This window comes from Propithecus coquereli, unplaced genomic scaffold, assembly GCF_000956105.1.
Source record: "Propithecus coquereli isolate 6110/MARCELLA unplaced genomic scaffold, Pcoq_1.0 Scaffold201, whole genome shotgun sequence".
Lineage (NCBI taxonomy): Eukaryota > Metazoa > Chordata > Mammalia > Primates > Indriidae > Propithecus > Propithecus coquereli.
The window spans coordinates 2,581,692-2,607,186 of record NW_012145079.1 but is presented as its reverse complement, the minus strand read 5'-3'; the positions used below and the strand labels follow the sequence as shown (position 1 = coordinate 2,607,186).

The 25,495-nt window shown below is 41.0% G+C and overlaps 1 protein-coding gene across 1 annotated transcript in view; it reads left to right on the top strand.

The window, feature by feature from the left end:
• The first annotated feature begins 11,555 nt into the window (after positions 1–11,555).
• The window catches only part of FREM2 (FRAS1 related extracellular matrix protein 2), a 178,703-nt gene continuing 164,763 nt past the window's right edge, over positions 11,556–25,495 (top strand). The window contains exons 1-2 of the mRNA XM_012643819.1: positions 11,556–16,728; positions 21,459–21,548. Of these exons, the coding sequence (XP_012499273.1) occupies positions 11,556–16,728; positions 21,459–21,548 (5,263 nt within the window). The remainder of the gene's footprint in view (positions 16,729–21,458; positions 21,549–25,495) is intronic.

The following is a 25,495-nucleotide window of genomic DNA, read 5'->3' as shown; positions in this document are numbered from 1 at the left end:
TTTGTTGTATATTTTCATTAAAGAGGAATTATTTCTTTCCTTCATCCTCTAAACCCTGGTTGCTTAGCCATGAACATAAGAAACACTCCACAATTTCAAATAACTTGTTAAGAGCATATTCTTACTTCTAAATGTTCTAACTATTCCTTTTTCTCCTTATTCTCATAACCACCCTAGTCATCTGACCCTAGCAATCTGTACTTGTTTAAAACACAGATTCACCTAAAATGATATCCTGGGGCTGTTTCAGTTGCTTAGCTGAAGGTGATAGATTGGGACAGAGCTAAAGTCTGTGAGTCAGTAATATCAGTTCATATATAAAGAGGCAGCATCTGTCCAGCTTAATGTGTAAAGTGACGTCTCAATTAATTCTAAGCTCTACATCATGCCTTACATGCATTTTGTAACTTCTTGTGGATGCAGATGGATGGATGTTGTGATGGTAAATTTTTGTGTCAATTTAAATAGAATTTTAAGGTGAGTTTTCTGAATTGCTTCTGGGATTTCTGGAATTAGCTGTCTGATCTGATTAAATTTAAAAATGCTAATGACTCTTTCTAGTAGTAAAGAGAGCACTGATAGTCCATGACTGGAACAGGCAATTGAGATAGGCAAAATACCTGCATTGGATACGTCTGATCAACCACTTATAAGAAACAAGGAGCTGAGTGAATATGGATATGATACTTTACAACATTTCTGGAAAACTAATGAATATTATGAGGTTGGATGGTTACTCCTAATGTCACTGGACAAAATGGTAAAAGAAAAAAATGAGCTCAGAGATTCAAATTCCCAGGTGAATGGCAGCATCAATTATTTGAAGGTTTCTAATGTTTGCCCTGAAGGAGATCCTTGTCTCCTACAGCTACAGGGGTGAGACTGTTGAAAATTAAACACAGAATCTGATCCTGCAACTGGCTAAATTACAACACAAGTTGAACTCCAACCTTACAAGGTGTCTACTGTTATTTAGATTGAGAGCATTGATTGGGAAATAATGGCACCCTCTAAGTTGAACAAGTACATGTGGGAAGACTTTGATGAAGCTGGAGACATTGAGCTCCTCAATTCTGATGAGTTTTCTTTGCCGGTGGAAGAAGCCTCCCCCACTGCAGTGTATAGGCCTGTTCACCCCATCTAGCCCTGCACTGCCTAAGGAGGCTCTGATGGCCTCCCCTGAGGCAGTTGCCATGCAAAACAATGCTGATCCTTCTAAGGATCCACCACTACCACCACCTCTCTTCGCTTCTGGACCTATAACTAGACTCAAGTTCCAGCAGACCCCTAAAGATGAGGTACAAAGTGTGCCCCATCAGGAGGTGCACTACACTTCAAAAGAACTACTTCAGTTTCCTATTTTATACAGACAGAAATCCAGGGGACATGTGTGGGAATGGATACAAAGGGTGTTGGATAATGGTGGAAGGAATATAAAGTTAGATCAGGCCAAATGTTCTGATGTTGGCTCGCTAAGGAGAGATTCTACATTTACTGCTGCACCTGGGGAAGTCAGACAGGGCACCAACAGTTTGGTTGGGTGGCTGAAACATGGACTAAAAGGTGGCTCACAGCTAACAAACTGGAAGTGCCAGACCTGTCTTGGCTTAACATAAAAGAAGAGATTCAAAGGCTTAAGGGGATCAGAATGTTAGAGTGAATTGATTATTTAAGACCTAGCCACCCACACTGAAAGTCCAAAAGACATACCTTTAACCAATGCTGTGAGCCATAAATTTGGGAGAGAAGCCCTGGCAACCTTGAAATGCTCCGTGATAGTCAGGATACACGGATTCGAGTCTAGGAATCGGATACAGAAATAGGAGTGACATCACTTACTATTAAATATAGTGACCCAATAGTAAAATTTTTGTTTTCTGCTCCCATGGTGTATACTCTGCTGGCCTTGTGGTCTTAGTTCCAAATGAAAGAATGCTTCCACCAGGAGACACAATGATTCCATTAAATTGTAAGTTAAGACTGCCACCTGGCCACTTTGAACTTCTCATGACTCTGAATCAATAGGCAAAGAGGGGAGTTACAGTGATGACTGTATTTTACATCTACACATTTAAATATTGCTGATTGGTTAATTTATTAAATAATTAAACTTGAGTATGAAATTTGGGGGGAAAGACTAAGATATATATATATTTTTTTTTTACTCAAAGTCTTGAGAAAGTGGCATTATATTTAAAAACCTGCTTTAAAAAAGTATAAACAAGTTAATCTTCATCATAAGATTATAATCACACATCTTATTCTATTAAAAATTGTTTTTTAAAATATAATCCAAGAAAATGAAGGACAGAGATTAAATAACCTTCCTAAGGTCACAGGTCCAAAAAATGTATATAAAGTCATGCATTGCTTAATGATTGAGATATGTTCTGAGAAATGTGTAGTTAGGTAATTTCGTCATTGTGTGAACATCCTAACACGTACTCATGCAAACCCAGATGGTCTAATGTACTACGCATCTAGGCTATATGGTCTAGCCTATTGCTCCTAGGCTACACACCTGTACAGAATGTCATTGTACCACATACTGTAGGCGATTGTAACATGACCATCATTATATTTTTGGTCCATTATTGCCTGAAACGTTCTTATCAGAGCACGATTGTAACTCTTTAATTTTAAAATATATTTTGTTATTATTCAACAAATGTGGCAACTACAAAGGAAAAAAATGTCATCCACAAACCCATCAGTATAGCCCAATAATGATTTTCCATTTTACATATTCTTCCAGTTCTCTTGTCCATATGTTTTACTTTTATATATTATCATAGGCATGCATATCTAATGTTATAAATTTTCTATGTTCCTTTCTCATGTATTAATAATTATCACTTTAAACAAATACATATAGATGTAACCAATAAATGCATTAAATTTTAATTTATCTTTCCATTTTCTTTTAGACACAGTTTTTCTTTGTTCCTTTTTTCTTTTATCAAAATATTGCCATAAACATCTTTATATAGCACTCATTTCACCTTTGGTTTAGTTCTTAGAATAATCCTTCAAATCGTAATAATTATTTCAAAGGAATAAAAATAACCTCTCCTCACTGGGGACTAACTAATATACAAAGAATAAATCAATTATTTTCTAATGAGTCTGATAATAGTATACATACCCCCCATAACTTAGTCAGCTTTCTTACTTTTTTTCTTTTCCTTTTTAATTTTGGTTGTTTGTTTGTTTATTTTCTGAGAATTTAAGAGGTAAAAATGGAGCTGGATATTTTTCCAATTAATTTCCTTCTGCTTTCTCAAAATATGTTTAACAGGATAATGGAGCTTATTTCACATTCATATATCTTCGCACTGTAAATAATGGAGGCACAGTGTTGACAGACAGGAGTATCCAGCACAGAAGAACCCAGTCACTGCATCTGTGTGACCTAGGTTCAAATCTCAGCTCAGCCACTTATCGGCCATGCAATCTCAAGAAAGCTATTGTGCTTAGGTCTTGGTGCCACGTTTTAAAGGAGACACTGAAAAAAACAGAGCACACAAAATGGTGAGGGTTCTGAGAAACACGTCTCAGCCAACAGTTGAGCAAAGCAGGAGTATTTAGCCTGGAGAAAAGATAACATGGTGGGGACTTGATTTCTGACCTCAAATACCTGAAGAGCTGTCATGTGGAAGAAGGAGTTGATAGAATCCACTTCATGCTAGAGAAGAGAATAGATGGAAATCACAAGGAGGCAGTGTTTGGCTTTATAGAAGGATGGGCTTTCTAATAATTACAGCTTCTCAGTGATGAGCTTGGCTTCCACCTGAAGTAGTAAGCTTTCTGCCATTGGAAGAAATCGGCAAGATTTCTAGCAACCGCTGAATGACCACCTATGCTAGATGGAAAAAGTTATATGCTGAAGTCTAGATGGGAAAGCAGGGCATGGAGAACCGGAATTTGGGGTACCTTCCAAAAGATAACAGGGCTGAGCCTTGTGGAAGCAATGTGGGAGTCCTGCTTGAGATCTTAGATAGGTCACTGGCATGAACAAGGAAGGCACCTTTCTAGGTTGGAAGTGGAAAGTTACCGGAAAATAGGACCTAAAGATGAATTCATAAATGAAAAAGAAAACAATATTTCAGAGAAATTTTCAGTGATTTACTAATGAAATCATTCTAAAGAATGGATTCATCTTAAACAATAATACCTAAAAATAAATCTGCAATTGTTTCTCCGTTTATAGCTTTATAATTCTGTTTTGAAGCTATTAAAATAAGGGCTTTTTTTCCTCTCTAGAAATGAGCACACTATTAGTCTCATATTAAAATTAGCTTTTCTTTTTTAATTTAAGTTTTATCCATGAGATTATTCTTCTTTACAGAATTTCATTCATGTTAGAAGTAGAAAGGAGAGAGAACATTCTGCTTCAGAGGGGCTTTTGTTAAATATCACTTTGCATCTCCCAAAGACACTGTGGGTACTTCAGTGAAAGCCTATTAATAAGAGTCAAAAATAGATTGTTGTAAGAAATTATCCAATAAAATTTTTAAAAAATTAACTTAAATTCCAATAAGAGAAGATTTTTTTCCCTTATTTGTTCTTTGTTTAGTTTTACTAGGTTCAGCTGAATGGTGGTCTCTTGTTTAAACAGTGTTTAAATTTTACTTCATTCTGAGTTTTGTTTGAAAACTTACAGGTGGAAAATCCAAGAATATTAATGCCCCAGGATCATTGGCTTCAAAAAGAAGCCACTTAACAAGTGGCCCTGCCAAACATTTGGGAAAACTAAACTATTTTAAAGGGTGCCACGGCAAGGCTTTTGTGATTAACCTCAGGCCACACTGAGTGTTTATCACTGGCTCAGGTCAGGTCTCCATGGCCACAATGAACTGGCTTCGCCTCCCCTCCCTCCTCCATTTATGACTCCTTAACAAGAAGATTTTCCACAGCTGTGTAGACTGAGTGAGCTCCCCATCCCGTGCATACTGTAATCCCCACTACCAAAGCCTGTCGGAAGACAAGACTACCAAGGAACACTTCTCCTCTCTGCAAAGCTCAGTCACACTTTCTCTGTGTATGAAAAGAGCAGGAAGGATTTGCCAAATGTTTTTGAAAGTAAAAACTGGCATATTTCAGGATATAAGAGAAAGCAAGAGACAGACGAGTACTAAAGTAGTAGATGACTTGAATTCTAATTCATTTAATTTAATTTAATCTGATTTTTTTATTCTAATTTGTCCTTAATTATGTAAACTTGAAAAAAATCACTAACGCCTGCAATGTCTCAGTTTTCTCAAATATAAAATGGTAATATTAATACTTACCCTGCTGTCATGAGAAGTGTTGTGTTTGGATCCCTTGAATGTAGGCCTCTTGCCTCAAGGTAAGAAATTCCCAGGGTATGATGCTTAGTAGTAAGGGAAGTCAATCAATATGAGGAGGCCAAAAAGGCCAGACACTCACTGCTTACTTTCCCCATGTCCTTGGCAGCAGTAGCAAAGGCCTGTGACTTAAGCTTGGATAATCCGGTCCTGTCTGGACCTTTGAAATCATAATGACACAGAATTCATTTGGTCAGTAGCTGCAGTGGCATCCCGAGTCCAAGAGCAGCAGGGACAGTGACCTCAGGGCTGCTGACACACACCAGATGCTGGCCATGGTGGGAATGTCACCTGTAGGACCCCATGTCCAGCAGTGGCTGCAGTGCTGTCCTCACCAGACCATCACCAAGCAGGGCCTTTGTTTCTGGTAGTCTCCACTTTGGGTTCATGTTCACTTTTTCGATTCTTATGCTCGGTCTTCTCAGAGCCCGAGTCTTCCCCAAAATTATGGGAGCAATCCAATAGTTTTTCATTTCCTTTTTGCCTAATTCAGCCAAAGTCAGTTTCTGTTGATTGTTACTTAGAAAGAAAACTGAATAATATACTTGGCGACCTTATAAAGCTGGTGTGAAATGTGGCTCAGTTATTTCATGTGAAAATTCTTGGAAAAGAATAAAATGTAATATAATTTAACACCATGAGTATTTATGGAGGCCTTTATGGAGTTAAAGGATGAGCAAGATGATGCTTTAAAAGTAGTAAAAGGCACAAGAACACGAACAAGTATAACACAACATGGGAAGAGAGTGCTCTCATATGAGAACCACAAGCAGAGGAGCAGGTGTACAGGGAAGAGGGTAGTGAAAAGAATTGAAAGAGACATAGTTTGTATTGAATTTCATAGATGAACACGGATTCCAGGAGAAAGGAAGTATTTGACATCATCCTTAAAGGGTGAAATGTAGCATGATGTAGGATACAGACACAGCCCCTGAAGTCAGTCAGGAATCTCTCTTCCTTTTCAGCCCCACTCCCAGATCTTAACCTCCTTGGTCCTGTTTCCTCACATACGAAATGAGGAAGTTACAATAAATGGTCTATTAGACTCTTATGGTTCTAAAATTTGTGATTGATTCTCAAAGGTAGATGAAAAGAACATTGCAGGAAGAAGGAGCAGAATGAACTCAAAAGTCAAGGTAAAAACATGTGAGATGAGCAAAGGTCTAGAAGCAAAACAGCCTGTAGTTCAGTATAGGATATAAAGATAAAGAGAATGTGTTTCATTTGAATGGGAATGAAATAGGAAGTCTGAAAGAATTTTAGTAGAATGCTATGATAAAAGATGAACTTTCGTTTAATCTGGAGCAGTATGTAGGATGGCAAATACAACAGTAATGAGACCAAGATTTGAGGAAACCTGAATGAGAAATAACGGTGAACTGAGCTGGGTTGATGGCACATAGGAGTGGGAAGAGAAGACAGTTGTAAGACACATCATGGAGACAGATTCTTCCCAACTTGGTAATGGATTGTAGAGACCAAGGGGAGTCTTGGGCAAGATAATTGTGGGGTGAGTGTCACCTCATAGCAGGTTTGTAAATCGGTTTGATGAGAAAGTTAAAGAAGCAGATACAGATGATTCAGGAAGATTTAGAAAAAGAGAGCAGTATGCATAGTTGGAGGGGTTATCTCGGTTGAGGGAAATTGCTTTTCTACGAAACAGAAAAATTAAGCATAATTATAATCAAAGATGAAGCAACTAGAAAAATTGGAAATGCCAATGAGAGATGAAAACTAATAGAACAATTAATAGATATAACTAATGGATATATTATCATTTATTATAATCATAATGAAATATTCCAATATTTCATTAATAAGATACTGAGATAAGGATAACCAAAGAGAATCTATGAATAGGAGTTTGCCATCTTTATGTAGTAGATATTATATATACATATATATGGGGAGAGAAAGGGATTTAAAAACAATGACCATTTCTCTTCATTTCCACTTTGCATCTATACCTATATATAAATACATATACATTTTATATCTGTATATAAATTACCTCCTCCCCAATTACATATTTTTAGAGATGAATATAGTGACTGGTCCTGAGCTTCAAGCAAGTGGGAAAGCCAGTTTGAAAACAAGGGTTTTTAGCTCCTAGTCCAATGTCCTTTCTTCTTTCCCATAGAAGACCCCCATCTGAACACAGCTTTGTCTGGAAAAGTCTGGGTGCTTGTGGAGCCACATGTATCACTTAATAATAGATCCATCTTGAAAATTCACCTATCCTCATAATGAGTTTAATTTAGTCTCATATTGCTTGATTTTTATTTCAATATTATTTTAGTTAAAAAATAGCTAATTTAGAGATATTATATTTAAGCTGCTCACGGCGATAAATGCAAATGTTGTACCGTATATCTTAGAAAGGAACAATTGATCTATTGGCCAGGGGCATGAGCTTTTGAGTTCTGTTTTCTGACCTACTAGCAGCGACACATTTTTTTATTAATACAGTCAGTCTCTGTAGCAAGAATGAGACCTATAGCCTATGACTAAGAAATACGAGGAAGCAAAATGGAAAATGGTCATCCATAAATTTGGTCCTATGGCACCAGCATATTAGAACCAATAAGGAATCTGTCCACGGACTGATTCCCTTGTTTTACAGTTGAGGAGACTGTAGTTTTAAAACATAAAGAGAATCGCTGCAAGTCACAGAGTTAGTGGGTGTCAGAGCCAAGGCTGGAGGCTTGGTTAATCGGTCCATGGTTATTTGTACTCACCCCTTCAGTGCTGCTCTGAAATCAGCCAAGTTTTGTGCTGATAGGCAAATCATGGTTTTGAAGTTCCTGAAGAATGAAAATCTCTTGAGAACTAGTAAAGATGTAAAAGTTTCGCTTGAAACATCAATCATTCCTCTTTAAGTATTTTTAAAGTGCCTAGCCAGCAATCTCCTCTACTGGAGTCTTATGATCCAGTAGAGAAACATGAAGAAAATGAAATCAACTCTACAACGAAAACTATAATTTTCAAAATTTAACCGGATGTATCTTTAGCCCCCGTCTGACTTCTAGTCCCATATCTGCTATAGAATTTCCATCTGAATATCTTGCCTGCATCTTCAGTTCATCACATTACTTCCTTTATTTTAGGAAAGGCGTTCTCTGGTGCTTAACCTTAGGTCAGAAATCCTTTGAGTTTTAGCACGTTCATAATTTTAACTTTAAGTTGATACGAGGAGACATTTTCGTGTGATTTTCAAATAATAAACAAATTTGAGACTGTATTTTATAAAATATTTTGCCTTGAGTATGTACAGGAAGTGTTACAAGGCTTGAGAAAGTAAGAACTGAAGAGTTAAGCTCAGATTTTTAAAAAATTTCATATTTGCTAACTTATTTTATCCCTTATGACATTGACAATGTTGGATGTAAAACAATATTTTCTTGCTATTTTATGCATACAGATCTTTTAATACTGGGCCAGTAGCCTAAACAGAGATGATCATGGTCAATAATATTTGCTCCCCAAAGAAAATTTCACATTTCACGATTTTATCAATGGCTATCAATGCAAAATATATTTAGGCAAACAATAATTTGAGTTACCTTCTATCTGATTTTTAAAAAACCCAAATAACTAAGATGTTCACCAAAAACATTTCTACAGAATCATTCCATCACTTCGATGAAGGCAGGCTAAGTTAAAAAGTCAAAAAAGACTTTATTTTTATTGATTTCCTCAGGCTACTTAGAAATAAGTGTGGTCTTGTATTTTTCTTACCATGAAACAAAATACTGAACTCTGCCCCTCAGGCATACTACCATACTTCAAATGCTGATCTTATCATTGCTTGCAAGTCAAATAGAGTTGGACTTTAAAAGGAAGAAAGGAAACCCTGGAGCCACTATGAAGCATCAGGGGTCAGGCTGTTAGTCTGGCTCTGGTCAGAATTCACCAAGGGTCACAACGCCTGAGTAATGGCCACTTTGCTTCCAGTCGACATTTTTCAGTAAAAACACATAAACCAGAGTTTGAACTATAATATATAAAGAGCCATATTCTGAAATTGATTTTCTATTTCACTTGGCATCTTCCTATTTGTTTTATTTGTGAACAGAAAATAGTATAATTTACTATGTCTGCAATTTGAATTCTTCATGCAATAATTAATAATTATAATAAATTATAAAATAATAATACTGAAGTGAATCGGAAATTGGTAAAGAGTTGGATGAGGATTTTCTCATAGAAGGGCCACATCCTTTTTATGTTCCTCGATGTTCATTTTGTAATAAATTGTGAAATGTATCCATCAATCGTTAAGTGGGTGTTAAAAGCTCCCCAAACAGTGCAGAGCACACAGAATAATATTCAGTTCACTAAACGTTACTTGTTTGTTTGCTTGGATTAGTGGCTCCTTTAAATTAATCTTTCACTTCTTTCTGAAAGATTTCAGAACTTTCTATCTTTGACTCTCAGAGACAGACTCTGCCCAGTGGTTTCCTGGAGCAATATCTGACATCTCCCAGCAGTACTTACCTGCCTACTTTGTGCATGGCCTGAAAAATAGCCGTTAGTGTGTCAGGCAGGGATCAAAATTTTGGACTGGGGGAGCTCAAGCTAAAAGTAAAAAGGGTTAAAAGGATGGGTACTCCTTACTGAAATTACCCACATGTGCATCTTCTATCTTCGACTTAGACTTAAATTTCGAAGGGCATTTACAGCTTCTTACATTCCTCTCCTTTCCAAATTCAAACTATCTTTAATCAGGAAAGGGGCAATATGACTATTATTCCAATTTTATGTTCCTGTTAATAATCAGATTTATATTATTGGAGAAAAAAACATTACCCAAAATAAAACATTTTGGCCACGATAAGCCAGACTGCTCAAGGAACCAATCTGAAAATGATCGGATTTTAATTATGGAGGAGGGAGGGTGGTGATGATAGAAAACCTTTTAGAAAGGGAATCTATACACCATTGAAACAAGACAAACACAAGGGGGCAGGAAGAGCCCAAGCTCTGACTTCCAACCTGGCTGACTGAAATGGGATCTGAACTATTTTAGTTCGCCCTCCGGATATTTATCAATTCTCGTGGCATGCACAGAAATGTGATGCTGACAGGTGGGTTTAGTTTGTGCTTGGTCTAATTACTGCGAAGAGAACAGGAACGTCTCTAATGACAGCTACCCTAACAGCGGCAGCTTTGGGAGAGCCTGGGGCTAAATTCCCTAGAATTTATCCTTTGGTGCGAGACTAGAGATTCTGATCAGACTGCATTTCTCACGCATTCCAAATGCCCTTTTTTTCCATTTACTCTGCGAACTTTGGTTGCAGAGGAGGAGCTTGTTAAAAACTCACCAATCCGAGGACTGTGCCTATCGTAATTTACAAGAAGGGGGGCGGGGGGCAGGGGTGCAACCTGCTGTAGCTATGGCTTTAAATTCCAGCTGTTCTTCTTTTGCAACTATGCCCCGGTGTTTCCTCCCTAACTGTTCTGGGTTTCGCTTCAAGCTCAAGAGGCATTGCGTCTCACTCTCCTCTCGCGTTTGTGAGTTTCGGAGAAATGACCGTGCCCTGCGCGGGATTTCATTGAATGGGGCCCGGGCGCGGCTAAAATGTGTAATCCTCGATCCCAGGCAGATGAAGAAGGGAATCCAGCACAGCAGCAGGTCCCGACTCCCCTGCGAGTGACCCGGATCTAGCAGCCCAGAGCAAAGCGCAAGCAAGGGTGGGCAGCCCCAGGCCGCTCTTCCCGCACTTCCAAGACAACCTGTTGCGCCTTCTGTCTCCTCCCCTCTCAGTAGTTTCCCCGCCTTGGCCACTAAGAGCTGATTGGCAGAAATTACTACCCAACCCCCGACTCGGGGCCTCCTCCTGGGACCAACGATTGGCCTCCTGGGAGAACTAGAGTAAGGGGGTGCAAGGGGAGGGGTTTCCCTCAAAGCCCAGGGTCCCGGGACCTGGGACGTAGGAGCCGAGGCTCTCAGTTCTCCGCGCGACTGAGTCGCGAGCTGCCGCGTCGGGCTGCCTGGGGGGGCTCAGCCTCGCCCACTGCGGCTCCAGCCCGGACGGCGCCGCGCAACTTGCACAAACTTCTGGACCAGTCCGGGCTGCAGGAGGACCCCGCAGGCAGCGTGCGTGCGCAGTTCCTGGCACTTTCCGGAGGTGTCTCTTGTTGCCCGCCCGGGGACTGACTTTGCACACTCCCAAGCCGACCTGCCGCAGCCCCGACGCTCGGACCATGCACGCAGCCGGGACCTGCGGGATCGCCTCGCCCCAGACAGCCAGCTCCACCAGCTTTCGGTCAATACCTCCGCTGCAGCCCCGGCTGCTGCTGCTGCCACCGCTTCTCCTGTCACTGGTAAGCTGCGACCCGGCACAGCCCGCTGCCCCTGGTCGGGCGTTGCTGTCTCCGGGTCTCGTGGGGGCTGCAGGGGTCCTTGCCGAGGAGGCCATAGTGTTGGCGAACCGCGGACTCAGGGTGCCCTTCGGCCGTGAAGTCTGGCTGGATCCGCTGCACGACCTGGTGTTGCAGGTGCAGCCGGGAGACCGCTGTGCGGTGTCCGTGCTAGATAACGACGCGCTGGCCCAGCGACCAGGCTACCTGAGTCCCAAGCGCTTCCCGTGCGACTTCGGCCCTGGCGAGGTGCGCTACTCGCACCTGGGTGCGCGCAGCCCGTCGCGGGACCGCGTCCGGCTGCAGCTGCGCTACGACGCGCCCGGAGGGGCGGTAGTGCTACCCTTGGTGCTGGAGGTGGAGGTGGTCTTCACCCAGCTAGAGGTTGTGACTCGTAACTTGCCCCTGGTTGTGGAAGAACTGTTGGGTACTAGCAATGCCTTGGACGCGCGGAGCCTGGAGTTCGCCTACCTGCCCGAGACAGAGGAGTGCCGCGTGGGCATCCTGTCCGGTTTGGGCGCGCTGCCTCGCTATGGAGAGCTCCTCCACTACCCGCAGGTCCCAGGAGGAGCCAGAGAGAGAGGTGCCCCGGAACCTCTCCTGATGGACTGCAAAGCTTTCCAGGAGTTGGGCGTGCGCTACCGCCACACAGCCCCCAGTCGCTCACCAAACAGGGACTGGGTGCCCATGGTGGTGGAGCTGCGTTCACGAGGTGCTCCCGTGGGCAGCCCTGCTTTGAAACGCGAGCACTTCCAGGTGCTGGTGAGGATCCGTGGAGGGGCCGAGAACACGGCACCCAAGCCCAGTTTCGTGGCCATGATGATGATGGAGGTGGACCAGTTTGTACTGACCGCCCTGACCCCAGACATGCTGGCAGCCGAGGATGCTGAGTCTGCCCCCGACCTGTTGATCTTTAACCTCACCTCTCCGTTCCAGCCTGGCCAGGGCTACTTGGTGAGCACTGATGATCGCAGCCTGCCCCTTTCTTCCTTCACTCAGAGGGATCTGCACCTCCTGAAGATCGCCTACCAGCCGCCCTCTGAAGACTCTGACCAGGAGCGGCTCTTCGAACTGGAGCTGGAGGTAGTGGACCCGGAAGGAGCAGCTTCAGACCCTTTTGCCTTCATGGTAGTGGTAAAGCCCATGAACACACTGGCTCCCGTGGTCACCCGGAATACTGGTCTTATTCTCTATGAGGGGCAGTCTCGACCCCTCACGGGCCCTGCGGGCAGTGGCCCGCAAAACTTGGTCATCAGTGATGAGGATGACCTAGAAGCAGTGCGGCTGGAGGTGGTTGCTGGGCTCCGGCATGGTCGCCTTCTCATTCTAGGTGATTCCAGTGGCAACTCTGCTCCCAAAAGCTTTACAGTGGCTGAGCTGGCAGCTGGCCAGGTGGTCTACCAGCATGATGACAACGATGGCTCACTGAGTGACAACCTGGTGTTTCGCATGGTGGATGGGGGAGGCAGGCACCAGGTACAGTTTCTGTTTCCCATCACCTTAGTGCCTGTGGATGACCAGCCACCTGTCCTCAATGCCAACACAGGGCTGACACTGGCAGAGGGTGAAACAGTACCCATCCTGCCCCTTACTTTGAGTGCCACTGACATGGATTCAGATGACTCTCTGCTGCTGTTTGTGCTGGAGTCACCCTTCTCAACTACAGGGCATCTGCTTTTCCGTCAAACCCACCCTCCCCGTGAGGAGCAGGAGCTTCTTGAGGGCCTTTGGAGGAAGCAGGGCACATTCTATGAGCGAACAGTGACAGAGTGGCAGCAGCGGGACATAACGGAGGGGAGGCTGTTCTACAGGCACTCCGGGCCTCATAGTCCTGGGCCAGTCATGGACCAGTTCACGTTTAGAGTCCAGGATAACCATGACCCCCCTAATCAGTCTGGGCTACAGAAGTTTGTGATACGCATCCATCCCGTGGATCGCCTCCCTCCGGAGCTGAGCAGTGGCTGTCCCCTTCGGATGGTGGTGCAGGAATCCCAGCTCACACCCCTGAGGAAGAAGTGGCTGCGTTACACTGACCTGGACACAGATGACCGAGAGCTACGTTACACAGTGACTCAGCCCCCCATGGACACAGATGAAAATCACTCACCAGCGCCTCTGGGCACCTTAGTCCTGACTGAGAGCCCCTCAGTCGTGGTGACCCATTTTACCCAAGCCCAGATCAACCACCACAAAATTGCTTACAGACCCCCAGGTCGAGAACTGGGAGTGGCTACTCGAGTGGCCCAGTTCCAGTTCCAGGTGGAGGACCGAGCTGGGAATGTGGCTCCAGGCACCTTCACCCTTTACTTGCAGCCCGTGGACAACCAGCCCCCTGAGATCCTCAACACCGGCTTCACTATTCAGCAGAAGGGCCACCACATCCTGAGTGAGACTGAGCTGCACGTGAGTGATGTGGACACTGACGTGGCCCACATCTCTTTCACTCTCACACAGGCACCCAAACATGGCCACATGCGAGTGTCTGGACAGATACTAAGTGTAGGGGGGCTCTTCCACTTGGAGGACATAAAAGAGGGCAGAATTTCCTACTCCCACAATGGGGATGAGTCCCTGACTGACAGCTGCTCTTTGGAAGTCAGTGACAGACACCACGTGGTGCCCATCACTCTCAGAGTGAATGTCCGGCCAGTGGATGAAGAGGTGTCCATGCTGAGCCGCCCTTCTGGCACTCTGGAGTCCTATCTCGATGTCTTAGAAAACAGGGCTACTGAAATCACTGCCAATATTATTAAGGGGACTGATGAGGACACTGATGATTTGATGTTGACTTTCCTCTTAGAAGATCCGCCCTTGTATGGGGAAATCTTAGTCAATGGAGTTCCAGCAGAGCAGTTTACCCAAAGGGACATCTTGGAGGGCTCTGTTGTCTATGCCCATACCAGTGGTGAGATAGGCCTGTTGCCCAAAGCGGATTCTTTTAACCTGAGTCTGTCAGATATGTCTCAAGAATGGAGAATCAGAGGCAGTACTATCCATGGAGTTACTGTGTGGGTGACTATCCTCCCTGTTGACAGCCAGGCCCCAGAAATTTCTGTGGGAGAACAGTTTATAGTAATGGAAGGTGATAAAAGTGTTATGACTTCAATGCATATAAGTGCTGAAGATGTCGATTCCCTGAACGATGACATCTTGTGCACTATAGTTATTCAACCTACCTCTGGTTATGTTGAAAACATTTCTCCAGCTCCAGGCTCTGAGAAATCAAGAGCAGGGATTGCCATAAGTGCCTTCACTCTGAAGGATCTCAGGCAGGGTCACATTAATTATGTCCAGAGTGTCCACAAAGGGGTGGAGCCTGTGGAAGATCGATTTCTATTTCGTTGTTCTGATGGCATTAACTTTTCAGAGAGACATTTTTTCCCCATTGTAATCATTCCCACCAATGATGAACAGCCGGAGATGTTCATGAGAGAATTTATGGTGATGGAAGGCATGAGTCTGGTAATTGATACACCCATTCTCAACGCTGCTGACGCTGACATTCCCCCAGATGATTTAACTTTCACTATTACCCAATTCCCTACTCATGGTCACATCATGAACCAGCTGATAAATGGCACGGTTTTGGTTGAAAGCTTCACCTTGGACCAGATCATAGAGAGTTCCAGCATTATCTATGAGCACGATGACTCTGAGACCCAGGAAGACAGTCTCGTGATTAAACTAACAGATGGCAAGCACTCTGTGGAAAAGACGGTCCTCGTCATGGTCATCCCTGTTGATGATGAGACCCCCAGAATGGCCATCAATAATGGACTAGAAATAGAAATTGGGGAAACCAAAACTATCAACAACAAACTATTAATGGCAACCGACTTAGACTCAGAAGACAAATCTTTGGTTTATATTATTCGTTATGGGCCAGGACATGGCTTATTACAGAGACAAAAACCTACAGGTGCCTTTGAAAATATCACAGTGGGCATGAATTTTACACAGGATGAAGTGGACAGAAATGTAATTCAGTATGTCCACGTTGGGCAAGAAGGCATTCGCGACCTGATTAAATTTGATGTGACTGATGGAATAAATGCCCTCATAGATCGCTACTTCTATGTGTCCATTGGGAGCATTGACATTGTCTTCCCTAATGTGATAAGTAAGGGAGTGTCCTTGAAAGAAGGTGGCAAGGTCACTCTCACAACAGACCTACTGAGCACTAGTGACTTGAATAGTCCTGATGAAAACTTAGTTTTTACCATAACCAGGGCTCCCATACGAGGTCACTTAGAGTGCACAGATCAACCTGGAGTGTCCATCGCATCTTTCACTCAGCTCCAACTGGCTGGCAACAAAATCTATTACATCCACACAGCCGATGATGAGGTGAAGATGGACAGTTTTGAGTTTCAAGTCACCGACGGACGTAACCCTGTCTTTCGGACATTCCGCATCTCCATTAGCGATGTGGACAACAAAAAGCCGGTGGTCACGATCCACAGCCTGGTTGTCAGTGAAAATGAAAATAAGCTGATCACTCCCTTTGAACTCACTGTCGAAGACAGAGATACTCCTGACAAACTCCTGAAATTCACCATCACCCAGGTGCCTGTTCATGGCCGTCTCCTGTTCAACAATACCAGACCTGTCACGGTTTTTACCAAGCAAGACTTGAATGAAAACTTAATCAGCTACAAACATGATGGCACCGAGTCAAGTGAAGACAGCTTCTCCTTCATAGTGACTGATGGCACCCATACAGACTTCTATGTTTTCCCTGATACAGTATTTGAAACAAGGAGACCTCAAGTGATGAAGATTCAGGTCTTAGCTATTGACAATAGTGCTCCCCAAATTGCAGTGAATAAAGGGGCCTCTACACTTCGCACTCTGGTCACTGGCCACTTGGGGTTTATGATCACAAGCAAGATACTAAAAGTGGAGGACAGAGACAGCCTACACTTTTCTCTTAGGTTTATTGTGACAGAAGCCCCTCGACATGGGTATCTTCTCAACCTGGGCAGAGGCAACCACAGCATCACCCAGTTTACCCAAGGTATGTTTCACTTTTCCTTCCAAATATGCCTGTCACTGAAAGCCTTATAAGTAGAGCATCAGGTGGGAGTCTAAGAGAAGGGAAGGGGAGGGAAAACAGGGGAAGGAGAGAAAACAGGGACTCACTTCCCTGGGAAAACACTTCCCTTCTTGCCCACGTACCACTGCAGTGACCTTCATTAGAGAGAGTATCAATGTATTTTGACAGTGGCAAGGTATGCTGCCAAAGCAGGTGCCAGACTTTGGTGAATTATAACTGAAGCAGGCTTTCCAACTCTGCTCCATTTGCAACACCTGTCCTGTGATCATCTGCGGTTTTATATGCTGCAAATAGTTCATGAAGCATTTTAGCCCCTTAAAGAAAGATGTGCTCTCTAAATCCTATTTATTCACGTTACTGTTATTATCAGTTACCATTTATAAAAAGGCTTCAAACTTATGTTACTTTGATTAATTTTTAAGAGCATCATTCTAATACTATTATGGTTGTTAGGAACTTTGTAACTGAAAGGAAAAAAATTATTTTTACTTTGTAGATTTAAAAAAATTTGTAATATGTTATGACTCAGACAAACAGCTGTCCAAAGACATAAAAGATAAACACATACCTAGAGTTGTAACAGTTATATGTACAGTGCATGCTACTATGATACACAAAAAAAAGAAAAGCCTGCTTAATGGTGTACAGAAGACAATATGTTCATCACCAAAATATACATCCATTTGATTAAGAACCTGACGATATGTTAACACGATTAATAGTAGAAGGAGGAAATGATTTCATTATCGCTCACATAGTAACAAACACCAGTTACCTCAAGCACCTGCATCCTTGAGGCAAAAGGACATTTCTAACCTGAATTTCCTTTGTGGGTGGACACAGTCTGAGACAGGAAGGGCAAGTGACCTGTGCAGAGTTATTCAGTGAGGGAAAGGAGAAGCCTATTTGCTCTGCTGGCTTGGGAGTTAGGCCTCTGTTCTCTAGAACGTGTGACTTTCATTACAAAGGGATTTGGGTTGCTTTCATGAAAATCTCACCACATCAGAATGGAAACTAGATCTTTCCTATGTGGGCTCTGTGAGTTGAGATGGTGTTTAACCCCAGGGCATCCCAGTGAGGGTGTTCTTTTCTTGCCACCTTGTTGTGCTCTTAGATAACAAATGCTTTAACAAACATGGATGTAGCAAAATGTAGTGTTCAAGTGAACTGCTTCTCTGTTTTAGATGCTGGCAAAAAGCCCCACACTCCAACATCTTGATTCTTGGCTGAAAGCCTGAATATATCCTAGGGCCTGCAGGGACAGGAAAACCTCAGAGTGCCAAGTGTCACGCCAGACCAGCAGGAAACTTCTGTGAGAAGGCTTTCTGAGAATAGAGATGCCATGCAATCTTAGACTGGTTTATTTTCATGGAAAGTGAAGAGAATGAAAGGAACATATTATATGATAGAAAATGGTACTTCAAATCACTCCTCTAATCTGAAAAAGGAATCTGATTTTAGAAATTTAAAAAAGGGAATCTTTGGATGAAGACAGGCAAATAATTTAATTTTAATTCTATGGACCAAATCCAACAGCTCAAAATATTGGAATATTATTTCTTAAATATTGAACCCTAAAATTATGCTATTTCATCATAGCGTATTTCATTATACCATCATTGTTCTATCTCACTGACTTTGAGTCACCATGATTAATTTTTATGGTCTTCGTAAATGTAGAGTAGTTATGTTTATTATGAACAGTGATGATACTTTTTAAGAGTTACCATTTTAGGGGAAATTATCATATTCCAGTACAAACCCAAATATTGACTAGTAAAACTGTTGGTATTTAATCACACAGCACTCATTTAAACAAGTTGAGGCTGGAGTTTGATTCATAGCAATTATATACAGAGATTAAGTAAGTGATTAAAAAATGAAGAAAGCTCTATCAGAAAGCTACTATGGCTGCTCTTCCAGTAGGAGAAATGAGAGCAGTGTTTGGAATGAAACTGCAAATTCTTTTTATTTGTTTTTGGTTTTGCTTTACCATGAATGGATAAGCTAAACTGTATTTTCATGGATTTTCAATGCACTGAAGTAAGTCAGTTTAGAACAAGAGGCCAGAGAAGGTTCTTCCTAAATTGATTGACTTAATGGTCCCTGGAAGAAAAAAAAATTAATTCATTTCTAAAACTTACAATTTCATTATGAGGAAAAGTTAACAATGTAGAATTAGGAAAATTATACATTTATTTCAAACTTCACCTCTTTGCCAAGATGCTCTGCTCCCCCAAGCCCAGGTCTAAATCGCTTATCTCAAGTACCTAGATTTTTTTTCTCTACAATAAGAACATAATATCTTGTGTGAGATGATTTATAAATCACCTTCAGGAGAACGATTTATAATTATCTTTCTTTCCTCAAAGAGTATGAACCAGGTGTGATTACCAGGCATATTAATGAACTTAGAATTCAAACAAACAAACAAAAAGCCCATGGAATGATTGTGTAGATAAACTGAAATAGATTTAATGCATATTTAATAACTAGAAAAGAATCTAGTTAATTCTTAGATATTTGCTTAAAGAAGGTAACATTTTGGCTGTTAGGTTTTTATCTAACACATGTGTCCCTTAAGAAAGCTAAGTGTTTATATATTTGTTTTGAGTAGTATGTTTATATTATTTTTAGAGGTACCTGTTGAATGAGTGTTATGATCAAAATCTTCACTTACTTGACATTTTAAAAAGTTTCTTTTCTGAACCATAAATTATTAACAAATTGTAAAAAAAAAGGGGGGGGTTAGTATGTTCAAACAAATCAGTAGCGTATGCCCTAACATGGAGGGGAAATTTGGCACTTGAGTGCCATGTCATTGCATTCTTGTTCTCTTTACTATGAAAGAAGTTTCTTAAAAATCAGTTTTGAAGTGGTGATTTACTTCAATGAAACTCTCTCTTTAATACTACATTTTTTTCACAAATAAACATTTGTACAGATGTTGGGTATGCTAAAAAGTTTTTTCTTTCCTCCTAGTAGAGCCTTTAGGTTTTCTTACGCAATTTAAGGAGTGGGAAGATCGGAAAAGGGTCTTCCCCACATGGCCGGAGATTGTTGTCCCTGTGGTAAGGCTGTGTATTCAGCAGAGTTCCCGTATTTCTTACTGATAAAGTGACGGTTGTAAAAGTTAAGAGTAAACAGGCAAAGAGCTGTGCAGAGGGATTCACTCCTTACCCCGGAGGAGACATCTCACATGCAAAGGCAGAGGTGCAAGTGTGGTCTATCAGACCACTTGGCTCTTTCATTTTAATCTAAGACACATTGACCCTTTACTGCTCTCAGACCCTGGGCAAAGAACTGTGGGATGTTAAGATGGAAAAAAAAAAAATCCCAGAAGTTTTCAATCTACTAGGAAAGATAGCCATATAGAAAGATAGAAATGACACTAGGCAGAAAGTGTGGGAAATTGTAGGAGAGTTAGAAATGAATTGCTAAGAGAGAACCAAACATCTCAGACTCACTTCTCCTCCAACTACCACTATAAGCAGGAAGGCATCATTAACTATGAAATCAGATTTTCCCTTCCCCACGTGATCCTGATGGTGAGCCAGTCACCTTTCAAAACTGTGTGAGCCGGGGTAGAGCACACATTTCACGTCTGTAAAGTGAAGCTATAGAAATTCATGAAAGACTTGGTTGATCCTAAAACCTTGCTTCCTTGAGATTATTCTTTCATCAAGTCATTGTCTTATACATAAGCCTTTGAACTCCAGAGCATGAATTTAGTAGAGCTTTTAGGAGATGAAAAAACCACAGGACACACACTAGACAAGCAAATATTACCTACCATTATCGAAGCTATTTTTAGCTATGATCTTGATTTTCTGTAGCCTTAGGAACTCACTGATGGGCCTGCATCAAATCACAATCTGTTGCGAATAGCACAGAACACAATGGTACTTGTTTTATTGTGTTGTCTGTGTGACATCATTAAGAAGAGGAACAGGTGAGATGGATGAATAAATTTTAAAAATGTGTCTTAGTGATGAAAGCAAATCTATGCAAGTAAATGTCATAGAGTAGGAAGCAATATCAGGGGCCTTTCTGAGGTGGTATAGTTTTCACCTATGAATAAAGGTTTCCACTTTTATTAGATTGTTTCTTGTCTAAGTTATCTTTGATTTTGGGATATAATAGTTTTATCAATCTGTGTGATTTTTTTTAAAAAAAAATACCTCCTTGATTTTTTCTTTCAGACTTTAGAGAGGTTAAAAATAGTAGAGCACAAAAGGTAAGAAAAGTGAACCAGAGTGGGGAGGCCAAGCCTCTTTCCTAGGAGAGCCAGTCTGACAGGGAAGCAAAGGATGTCATTTCTAGAGCGCCAGGAAAGCTGCCATGCCTCAAATATCTTCCTTTCCACCTGTCATGGTGCCTGACATTCCATATTTAGAAAGTCACTCCTTTGATGCAAGAACATGCAAATACCGTTGGGAGGGGCAACACCTTGCTATTATTATAAACTAAGTCTTGCACTCTATTTATCTGTGTAAGGGATCAGATTTCCTTGGCACAGCTGAAATCAAGGGGCTTAGAGATCTGATAAATAAGATAGCACTGTTTCTCTTAGGAGAAGGGAATCTGAACATGTTTACAGAAAAAGTAATAGCCAATAAAATTTACCGTAAGTATAGAGTCATCAGTTTTACCCTAGTAATTAATTGTCTTGCTGTTTGCTTATTTTCTAGCTGACATCGATGACATGAAAATATGCTATGTGTTAAGAGAAGGGGCCAATGCCACAAGTGATATGTTCCATTTTGCAGTTGAAGATGGTGGTAAGTATATTTCACTCTCCTAGGAGTGAAAACAAGGAGAAGGCCTTTTTCTTTGGTAGCTCTTTGACAACATTATTACAAGGAATCCATGCTGAGTGAATTTGGTATTTCCTATAGAAAATTTTACAGTCTCTCTCTGACACAATCCAACTCTGTAACGGCTATAGATAAATGTTCTAGTTATATTATTTTTGTCTTATGATTTGTAAAGTACTAAAGAGAGAGATCTCTATAAATAGGATCCCCATGTCTAGTTGTTCAGATTATACCCCGCATGAGGTTATCTACTTGAGGGGACAAGAGGATGTTGGAATCCAGCTGCAGTTCTACCCACAGCCATGTGCTCACCTGAATGTGTCTGCCCAAAGGGGGTGCTTTTTCCTTATTTGCCATGGATACTGTGTGGACTAACGCTGGTGGAGAATGTATTGCATTCACCAAGAAATCAGTGCTAAGTAAATATCTGTTTTATCTCACCCATCTCAAGATGTCTAATGATTTTCTTAGTTTTGAGAATTTTGTGACCTAGTCTAGCTAAAAAAGTTTTCTGCTGAAGTCTGAAGAATACTTCAGAGAATGGGTTATGACTTGTGATCTAAGTCTCTTAGGCAGCAGTTTTGTTATTGCTCCCCCAAAAGTGACTACCACTGACATGCTTTTCAGCTTCCAACCACTTCTCTTCCTAACCCTGTAGACTAGGAGAAAAACTGACCACTTCTAGATTGATCATAAAGATGTTTTTGTTCTTGCGTGCCCTCGTGGGAAGCAGAAGAACCGCACCAAGTACATGTGTTGTGTGAACAGACACCAGAAGTGCGAGCACGTGTGAAAGACAGGAGGGGGAGGAGAGAAATAATTCAGACTCAGTCATCTGTTCCCTTGTTTTGCTTTTTGTAAATGGCACACTCTTATGTCATCAATCTCAAAAAGATTGCATCTTTGCCCTCCATATTTTTTGAAGCATTAAATAGCATTTGCTTAAAATATCACTGTATGCAAGATGATCACAGATCTGAAAAATGACATCTGTTGGGTGTGTACCAGAGATGCAAAAAACTGTGTTAATTTAGGTTCAACTATTTGATTTCTACTATAAGTCAGAGGTTAAATAAAATTAATGCTTTTATTTTTATACTAACCAAATTATAGCTTAGTATTCTATGTATTGATAAAAAGAATCCTAACATGAAGCAAAGTTCTAAGAAGGAAAGCAACTCATAAAAAAAAATCTGCTTATTGAACCTTGCTGCTCAAAGAGGAAATTCTACCATAAGTAAACTTTACAGTGAGACCCTGAAATAATCCAAATCTGGGTAGTACATATATAAAAATTTAAGGAAGAAATTGTTGGTTTAAGACACCATGTTTATCTTTTAGAATTACTGAATAAATGTCAATAGCAAAAGTATGATTCTCTTTAAAATTACTAAAAACATTCCAAATCCAATGGTTACATTTATTCTAAGACATAATAATCCATACTTTTTTTACATTTTACTTTTTTCCCCATACACACACATACACACACACACACACACACACACACACGTTCTATTATTTTACTATTCTGCACATTCCTTAGCTGGGTGGAATGGTAGCATTTACTTTAAAAATTTAGTCTGTATTCAAACTTTGGAAAACATTATACACTATTATATTTCAAAATATTAAGTGGGGAATGACTAGCCGAAGAGGCTGGGTTAATTTTTTGATTTGCCAAAAATGTGGAAACACCTCTAAAGACTGTCTTTGTCTTTATGGAAATGGGAACAGAATCATTTCAGGAGCCTTTTTAGAGCTATAGCTTCATGTGAGAGAGAAAAATTCCAGAAATATTCCTTTTATCCCTCTTCCTCCCCACTGGCATATAGCATTCCTTGTGGGGCTCAGGCAGATTCTAACAACCTGTCTGTTGAACAGAATTTACCTGACTTCCCCTGAAGTAAGAAAACTTCCCTTTGATGGAATAAACACAGAATCCTACAGGATTGAAAAATACAAAGGCATCTATGTATCTCAGAATTGTTTCAACCTGATTCTTTTTTTCTGTAGGATATTTGCATTAATTTATAAATATTCTAACATTTGAATAAAAAGTGCAATACTATTTGAACCTGGAGTATTAGCCATAGTGATTTATTATTATCTACTTTATACAGTGATAGTAAGCATATCCATAAATCCTCCCCGTGTGATATATGAAACACTTCCAGTATTCCAGCCCTGGAAAGCAAGTCAAGGCACAATGGTATAAAATTGAGAACTCTCTACACCCGAGTCTCTTTCTAATCCACTAAATTAAAATCAACATGATTGGTGTTGGGATGGTAACTATCTAAGGAAATTACTGAAGCATACATAATCCTTGAATAATCTTAAAAATAAAACACAATTTTAGGGAACAAGAATAGGAGAAGAGATTGAGGAGAAGAGAAGGCTCAAACCTCTTGTTTCAGATTTAATTGTGTTACCATGAGAACCTGGCTGGCCACAGGATTCTTCTGTCATAACTAGTAATGGCTTAGTGTCCACCCACCACTAAATGAATGGTGCTCGGGACAGAGTTAGTACTTTTTGGGGTTTAAAGTGCTTCGGGCCTCTTAGCAATTGACAGGAGGAAAGAGGATACTGTCCATCATAGGTAATGTCAGGGTTTTCACCTCAGGAAGATTTTGTTGGATTTGGATTTAATACATGTCGGTTGATATAGCACGTGTGTATACATGCACACACACACACGCACACACAGATCTTTGTATCTTAGGGTATTCTTTCAATTGGATTTTAAACCTTCTACATGATTTATTGTTACTTACGCGGTTTCGCCTTCATAGCATCCCTGTGAGCTGGGTAAAACAACAACAATAATGATGACAACAAAACACTTAGAGTGATTTGTATTTGGCAGGTGAGGAAATCAAGTTACAGAACTGGATAGTTGACTTCTTTCAAGTTGCACAACCAGGCAACTGGAGGCTTACTTGAATCCCAGATACTTTTTCTAAATAATAGTAACTGATAACTTCCGTACTTACTCAGCATAGGCCTACGAGGGGAAAACTCTTGAACTTTTCTAGGTTCACTAGACCAAGTTTTTAGGAATGTTTAATAGAAGAGAATGAAATCAGAGCTGATAGGACAGACAACAAGTTTGTGTTTTCTGGAGTGTGAATTTTTATTTTAAAATACTTTAAAAATCGTGCTGTCCTAAAACTCTTTCCTGGTACCACAGTATAATTCTTGATTATTTAGTAGCAAAGTATGTTTATTGGAACACTAGTGAAGAGCACGAATATGTCACATCATCCATCCAGGTATTCTGGGGTGAATCGGCCTATGTGAATGCATCAGGTCAATGTATCAGGTCAAACTGTGAAATTCAGGAATGTATTATATTCCAGTTACTTGTGGCTTCATCTAATGAACTTGTGTATATATGTAGCAACCACCTATGTATGGATTTAGCTAAACTGTCTTCCATCTCTTTTTGTTTTCACCCTTAATATCTTTGTGGGGGTAACTCATAATATACTAATGTTGCAGACCTGGGAAACACATCCTTCTTTGATGACTGGCTCTTTGAATTCTAATTCCAGATCTGGTACTCCACAATTTTGTAGGGGGAAAGAAAGCATGTATTCTTTTATCCCCTTTATAGCTGAGCATGTTTTTATTTGATTCCTTCTCAGTATTGAATTCTCTATAATTTTTTCTAGGAAGTATTCTAACATCAAAGTGCTTTTGGGGGCCCTTTTTAGTTGTCCCTCCAAGGAGCTCCCCTAGCTCTTTATTGTGATGCAAAAGACATCTCACATAACTATCCCGGGTATGCTCCACCCTCCACCGGAAGGACTGTTCATCACTCCCTATCCCTACGCAAATGTCATTTCCTCTCCAAAGTTGCTCTCCACATCACGATGACAAAGTTAGTCCCACCCTTCTTTGTG